Source organism: Melospiza melodia, unplaced genomic scaffold (genome assembly GCF_035770615.1).
Source record: "Melospiza melodia melodia isolate bMelMel2 unplaced genomic scaffold, bMelMel2.pri scaffold_34, whole genome shotgun sequence".
Classification (NCBI taxonomy): Eukaryota; Metazoa; Chordata; class Aves; order Passeriformes; family Passerellidae; genus Melospiza; species Melospiza melodia.
This window is the reverse complement of record NW_026948659.1, coordinates 8477914-8485764: the sequence shown is the minus strand read 5'-3', so window position 1 is coordinate 8485764 and position 7851 is coordinate 8477914. Positions and strand designations below refer to the sequence as shown.

The following is a 7851-nucleotide window of genomic DNA, read 5'->3' as shown; positions in this document are numbered from 1 at the left end:
ATGGACAGCACCAGCATCATCTTTGCTGGACCCATCAGGCTCAGTCTGAGCTGTCCTTTGTCCCACCTGCAAACAGAACCTGCCCCAGCCAGTGCCCTGCAAACAGGCAGGGTTCTGTAGGGCCAAGGAGAGGGCACAGGGAATTGGGGTCTGTGAGTTCTGTCAGGGAGAGATCAGGCACAGGGAAACACCTGCAGGAGGGAAACCTCCAGGAAGCAGAGAGAAGATCAGGCAATGAGAGAAAACAAAACCCAGCAATGCTGTGGCAGGGAGAGTTTGGAGATGCCCACAGGATCACCTCCAGTGCAGCCCCTCCCTCTGAACAAGCCCCCTCCCTCCTGTGCCCCAGCCCAGCCTCTGCCCTCAGGGCCGGGGCTCCAAGGTGTGCAGGCAGAGCTGCAGCAGAGCCATGGGTCAGCTCTGCAGCCCCGGGCCCAGTTCCCCCTGCAGAGCACAGGGCTGGGAGCAGCTGCCTGGCCCTGGGGGCTCTGGAGTGGGCACAGCTGGCTCAGAGTGATGCTGTCCCCAGTGCCCGGCTCTGGGCAATGCTTTCAGGGCAGCCAGGGAAGGAGCTGCATCTCCCTTAATCCAATGCCAGCATAAGGACACTTGGAAGTCTCTGAGATTTCAGTCCAAGCTTGGAGCTTCAATCCAGGGTGCAAACCTGTCCTAGAGCATCTCTGAGTGATAAGATTGATGGCGAAAAGCAGAGGTTTTCTGACACTGAAAATGCTGCTGGGTTGGTGAAATGAGCAACGTTGAGTCCTTGGCTACAAATGGGGAGCTCAGCTGTGGTGCATCCATCTCTTTTCAGCAGTAACTGGTGACATTTTAGGGAAAACGTGGGAAGATGATCACTCTCCACATGAGAAAGGTTAAAGCCCAGAGAAACTCCGAATAGGTCAGAATGAGTGACCATCTCCTCACAGAACTTGCTCTGTTCTCCCTGAGTGCAGAAAAAATGTAGAGGGTTTCTGATATCCAAGAATATTAGGAGACAAATGGGGAGAGCTGAAAATAAAAATCTCAGAACTCTTAAACAAAGAAACAAATTAATGATTTTAATTAATAATTAAAATAATCCGTGTGTGTTACAGAGGAGGCTGTATGGGAAATGGCTTTAATTTTGGTTACAAATATCTTCTCTAAAACTTCAATGTCCTTTTCTCCATTAAGAGATCCCCATCTGTAGCCAAGGCAAATGTCCAACCGCAGCTCCATCAGGCATTTCCTCCTGCTGGCATTGGCAGACACGCGGCAGCTGCAGCTCCTGCACTTCTGCCTCTTGCTGGGCATCTCCCTGGCTGCCCTCCTGGGCAACGGCCTCATCATCAGCGCCGTAGCCTGCGGCCACCACCTGCACACGCCCATGTTCTTCTTCCTGCTCAACCTGGCCCTCAGCGACCTGGGCTCCATCTGCACCACTGTCCCCAAAGCCATGCACAATTCCCTCTGGGACACCAGCACCATCTCCTTCTCAGGATGTGCTGCACAGGTATTTCTGGTTTTCTTCTTTGTCACAGCAGAATTTTCCCTCCTGACCATCATGTGCTATGACCGCTACGTGTCCATCTGCAAACCCCTGCACTATGGGACCCTCCTGGGCAGCAGAGCTTGTGCCAACATGGCAGCAGCTGCCTGGGCCAGTGCCTTTCTCAATGCTCTGCTGCACACAGCGAATACATTTTCCCTGCCCCTGTGCCACGGCAATGCCCTGGGCCAGTTCTTCTGTGAAATCCCTCAGATCCTCAAGCTCTCCTGCTCCAAATCTTATCTCAGGGAACTTGGGCTCATTGTGGTTAGTGCATCTTTAGGTTTTGGTTGTTTTGTGTTCATTGTTTTCTCCTATGTGCAGATCTTCAGGGCTGTGCTGAGGATCCCCTCTGAGCAGGGACGGCACAAAGCCTTTTCCACCTGCCTCCCTCACCTGGCCGTGGTCTCCCTGTTCCTCAGCACTGCCACATTTGCCTACCTGAAGCCCCCCTCCATCTCCTCCCCATCCCTGGATCTGGCCCTGTCAGTTCTGTACTCAGTGGTGCCTCCAGCCCTGAACCCCCTCATCTACAGCCTGAGGAACCAAGAGCTCAAGGCTGCAGTGTGGAGACTAACGACTGGATGGTTTCAGAAGCACTAAACTGCTGGCCAGTTTCTACAAATCACTTGCAATAAAAGCAAACTTCAATACTTTGTGTAAGTTTCATTTTGGAAGTTCTTTATCTTTGCTTTAAATTTTAAATATTTTCTACAAAGTGATGTCTTTGTTTGTGCCAAGTTGGTGTTGCCAGTGCTGCTGCCGTGGCCCTGCCCCACTGCCCTGGTGGCCCTGGTGTTACTGCAGGGCCTGAGTGCTCTCGGGGCTGGGCACAGCCCTGGGGGTGGCAGTGCCGGGGCTGCAGCAGGGACAGGCCATGGGCACTGCTGGGGCAGCGCTGACGCCTCAGCCCAGGGCCTGGGGGCTGCTCCTTGCCCAGGCTCTCTCAAGAACTTGCCCAGGCCAATGCTCAGCACAGAAAAGCCCCGTGAGCAGCCCCAGGCTGGCCGTGGACAGGCTGGGGGCAAACAGCATGGCTGGGGCTCTGCAAGGGCCCTGGGACAGATGGGAAGGAGCAGCAGAGCAGGGGCTGATCCATCCCCAGTGTGCTGCACAGCCCAGGGCAGCGTCCCAGAGAGTCCTGATGGAGCTGCCAACAACATCCCCCCTCGGCACTGCTAGCCTCAAGCCCCAGCCTCATTTTCTTTCTTCCCTTTGTTTGCTTTCTTTCCTCTCTACTGCCCCAAATCTCTTCCAATTGCGCACTGCTGTCCCCTCCCCTGCAAACAGCCCATCCCTGTTTGCGCTTTCCTCTCTGGCCCCACTCCCCATTGCAGTTCCTGACTTGGCACCATGGGAACGTCCCTTGGGCAGCAGGATCATCCTACAAGTGCTGCAGGAATTGTCTGCAGGCTCCTGCAGTGCCTGGTGCTGCTCCCTTGCCAGAGGCACCACAGGCCAGGGGGGCACATCTGGGCTGCTCTGTCTGGCTCTGGGGCTCCCTGTTCTGGGCACTGAGGAGGGGCTGCAGAGGCTCTGCAGGACTGACAGGATGGGCTTTGGGGCTGGCAGGAGACGCTGAGGGACCTGGGCTGCTGGAACTTCTGAAGAGGAGGCCCAGGGCTCCTCCTGCAACGTCTGCAAGGGTGGTTCCAGAGAGTCACAGAATCAGCAAAGTTGGAAAAGACCTTGGAGATCATCAAGTCCAACCTCTGCCCTGACACTGCCTTGTCTCCCTGAGCCTCCTCTTCTCCAGTATAAACAACCCCAGCTCCCTCAGCAGCTCCTCACAGGACTTGAGTTCCCGACCCCTCCCCAGCCTTGTTGCCCTTCTCTGGACACACTCCAGCCCCTCCATGGCCTTCCTAAATTGGGGGCCCAGAACTGGACACAGCACTCGAGGTGTGGCCTCACCAGTGCCGAGTGCAGGGGAAGAATCCCTGCCCTGCTCCTGCTGGCCACACCATTCCTGATCCATAGGAGTCCCAGGGGTTGGATGGGGAAATGATGGGGAGGGGGTAGGGACAAAGTGTGATTGATTTTCAGCCATGAAGGGTCTTGATTTTCATATCTCTTCAGACTGCATGAGGAGGGGCTGGAGATCAGTATGAACTGGGGATTGCTGATATCAATTTATAAACAGGAAAAGAAAACTAAACAGGACAAAACAATTCTCTCTTCATTGTTTTCAATATAGTGGAATCAATTTGAATACACTTCTGAAATCTGTCTAATTGACCACAGAAGAACTGAAGATTTGAATTATTCCCATGGGCTTGTCTTGTTTGGGTGTTTTGAAAAAATGTTTATGAGCATTTTTCACTGAATTCCTGAACTGAAGAGCTCAACAAAGAAGAGGCCTCTGGAAAAGTAAAGTTCATCACCAACCTCCACGGTGCTGAGGATCCATCCTGATCAGAGCAGGGATGAGCAGAAATGGGCACAGCTTTTTGGCTGCCCCAGCTTTGGGATGGGCCCTGGGCCTGGAGCAGGAGCAGCTCTTGGGGGCCCCAAGGCCGGGGCTCTTGTGCTGCCCTGAGCAGATGGGATGGCAGCAGGGGCTGCAGAGCTCTCAGCATGTCCTGCAGAGGAGAGCAGGGCACCCAGGGATCCTCCTTTCGCTTGGCCAGCCACGTTCCCCCATGCTGGGGCTAAGTCCTGTGGCAGCTGCAGCTGCTGCTGTGCCCTTGCCAGGGCCTGAGGCCGTGGGGCAGTGCCCAGAGCAGCCTGGCCTGAGCAGAGCTGTGGGGCCAGAGCCGGCTGGGCTGGGCTGGGGAGAGGCCCTTGGTGCTGCCCAGAGCTCAGGGCAGCTGGCAGAGCTTGCAGGGAGCTGTTCTGGGCTCAGAGAGCCTGGCCCAGAAACCATCAGTGTCCATCTCAGCCTGGCTGAGTGTGCAGGGGCCAAGAAGAGCAGCCCAGGGTCTGCACGTTCTCCGGGTGGGAGCTGAGCTTGGGAGCCCTTGAGCCCTGCCAAGTGCTGGGGTTGCACCTCCAGCTCCAGAGGAGATGGGACAGATGGGAACAGAGACAAATCATTCCTGCTGGATTCTTTCTTGTGTCTGCTTATACAGGTGACCTGAATCCATACATAGAGGAGGTGTTTTGTGTCAGATAACACTGCAGAGTGTTAGGTAGAGTAAGAAGAATAATATTATTTAGTGAAAATAATGTTTCGTGCAAAATACACAATGGGAAAAAAAAGACACATATGATCAGATCATCTGAGTTTTTCAGAGGAGGAGAGACATTTATTGATGTTCCAGTAGTTAAACATGTTCAAATTCTTTCCTCAGGGCTTCCTTGAGATTAGAGGTGACCACCAGAGGCCAAGGCCAACCAGAGCTCTCTTTCCTGGCAGCTTCTGCCTGGGAGAACCCTTGCAGATAGGGAATGTTTTAGGGGGATTATCAGTTTTGTCCTTGGGCACCTGGAAAGAGAGATGGTTCTTTTCCATAGGAAGGAAAGCACAGAGCCCCAGTTCTTCAAGAACTGATGAGAATCAGCCCCTGGTATTTCAAGATCAGCTGGACCTGTCCAGTGGCCCCTGGGAGGCCAAACCAGCCAGACCTGTTCCATCTCCCCTTGGTTCCATGAGTGTCACAATGTTCTCCTTGCTTCTGCAGTGTCACAATGGCCCTGTGCTTCCATGAGGCCCTGCAGGGTCACAGTGGCCCTTTGGTTCCGTGGGGCCCCACAGTGTCACAATGCTCTCCATGATTCCATGGGGCCTTGTAATTCCACAATAGTCTCCATGGATTCTTGGGGCCCTGCAGGATCACAACGGCCCTTTGGTTCCACGTGGCCCTGGAATGCAGCAATGGCCTCTTGGTTCCACAAAGCCCTGCTGCTTCACACTGGGCCCTTGGGACCATGCGGCCCAGCAGAGCCTCAGTGATGGCCTTTGTTCCACAGGGTCCTCACAGTGCCACAAAGATCTCTTCGTTTCAGAAGGCCCCACAATTTCACAATGGTCCTCATGGGCCCCACAGTGTCACCAGGGTCTCAACAGGAAGGAAACCACGGAGCCCCAGTGGTTCAGGGGCTGATAAACTATAAGTACCAGAGGCCAAGGTCAGGCCAGTCTGTCTGTCCTGGCAAGTTGGGGAGCAACTCTTAGATATATGAAATTTTGAATGTGAAATCCTATTTTTGGCCTATTCTTATCCACAGAAAGGAAAGCACAGAGCACCTGCTTTTGGAAGGCAGATGAGAGCCGGCCCTCAGGAGGGCAAGGCCAGCCAGACCTGTCTGTAATGGCAGCTTTTGTGTAGGAGCAGTCATTGGATATAGGACTTTTGCAGGTGGATTCCTAATTTCAGCCACAGGCGCCTGAAGAAGGATGTTTCTTTTCCATAAGAAGTAAAGGGTGGAACCCCAGTGTTTCAGGGCAGAATAAAAGCAACCACCAGAGGCCAAGGTCAGCCAGAGCTGTCTGTCCTGGAAGCTTTTTTCTGGGAGAAACCCGGGCATATAGGGAATTTTGGAGGAGAAATACTCATTTTGGAATCGGTGCCTGTGCAGGAAGGACTGTTCTTTTCCATAAGAAGGAAAGCGCCCCAGTGTCTGAAGGCAGGTCAGACCCAGCTCTCAGGAAGTCAAGGTCAGTCAGACTCATTGGCAATGGCAGCTTTTGACTGGGAGCAATCCCAGGATATTGGCAATTTTGGAGAGGGAATCCCATTTTGGCTATGGATGCTTGAATGAGAAGGGCAGTTCTTTCCTTTTCCAGTTGAAGAAAAGCCCAGAGCCCCAGATTTTCAGGGGTACATGAGAAGAGACCCTCGACATGCCAAGAGCAGTTGCACCAGTCAGGCCAAGCCAACCAGACCTGTTCCCTGTTCCCTGGGATCCATGGGGCCCTGCAGTGTCACAGTGGTGGTGTCATATTGGATCCTTGGTTCCATCAGGCCCAGATGTGTCACTCTGGCCTCTTGTTTCCATGGGGCTCCACAGTGTCACAATGGTCCCTGGCTTCCATGAGGCCTTGCAGTGTCACAGGTGTCTCCTTGGTGCTGCAGTGTCACAATGGACCCTTGGGTCCATGGGGACTCACAATGTCAAGAGTCTCCTTGGTTCCATGAGGCCCTGCAGAGCCCCTTGTTTCAATGAGGCCTCCAAGTGTCATCATGGCCTCCAGAATTCCATGAGGCCCCGCAATGTCCCAATTGAACTTTGGTTCCATGGGGTCCCGCACTGTTCCATGGGGCCCTGGAGTGTCACAATGGCCTCCTTGGTTCCATGGTGCCACACCGTGTGACAACTGCCCCTTGGCCTGCCAGGACTGCAGAGTGTCACAATGGTTCCTTGTTTCCATAAGGTCTTGCAGTGTCACAATGGTCTCCATGATCCCACAAGGCCTTGCAGTGTCACAACAGACCATTGGTTTCATGGAGACCCACAGTGTCACTATGGTCCCCTTGGCTCCATAAGGCTCTGAAGTGCCACAATGGCCGTTTGGTTCCACAAGGCCTCCAAGTGTAAAAATGGCCTTCATGGTTCTATGAGGCCCTGTTGAAAGTGATGGGAGACGTCCCATCTTTGTTGATCAGCATTGACTCCAATTTATTGATCAAATCAGTCACCTTTTATAACAGTGTTAATTAAGTTCATGCATATTGCAAAATTCGAGCTCACGATATGCTACAAAGAAAACTCTAACCCCTCCTTTTGTTTACAATACCTGTGGTTTGTTTATCGAAACTAAGACCAGTGTTCTCACCATGATATGAAAAGTTCTCAAAATCTTCACATCTGTTCCCAGAGCAGCTATCTGTTCTCAGAGCAGCCAAGGACAGAATGTTTACCTGTTATGAGAAGACTGTCTGAGAATTTGTTGTTTATAAAAAATATGCTTGAGAACCTAATTATTTACAGAATCAAGCCTGGGAACTGCTGCTTTACAGCTGCCTTTTACTTTTCCATCAGCTGTATACCTTCATGGCCTCTTTCTTTAAGCCATGTTTGAACCAGGCTCTCCACAAGGCCCTGCTGTGTAACAATGCACCTTTGGTTCCATGATGCCCAGAGTGTCACAATGGTATCCCTGGTTCCATGGTGTCAGAATGGGCCATTCATCCCATGGACACCATCAGTGTTCACTGCAGTGCCCTTGATTCCACCAGGCCCTGCCATGCTCTAATGGCCCCTTGGTTCCAGTGGGTCCCAAAGTGTCAGAACAGTCTGCATTGATCCATGAGGCCCCGCAATGTCACTGTGCTCCACTTGCTTGCACAGGGCCCCACAGTGGAACAATGGACTCTTGGTTCCATGAGGTTCCTCAGTCCCAATGGTCTCCTTGGATCCGCAGTGTCACAGTGGCC

General features: G+C 52.9%; 1 protein-coding gene across 1 annotated transcript; it reads left to right on the top strand.

Moving 5' to 3' along the window:
- Window positions 1-1315: 1315 nt before the first annotated feature.
- Window positions 1316-4611, top strand: LOC134434275 (olfactory receptor 14C36-like; the record flags this gene model as incomplete). Its single annotated transcript, XM_063182954.1, has 2 exons — window positions 1316-2089; window positions 4603-4611. Coding segments are annotated over 2 exons (783 nt in total), but the record flags the coding sequence as incomplete, so codon positions are not given.
- Between the last annotated feature and the right edge of the window lie 3240 nt (window positions 4612-7851).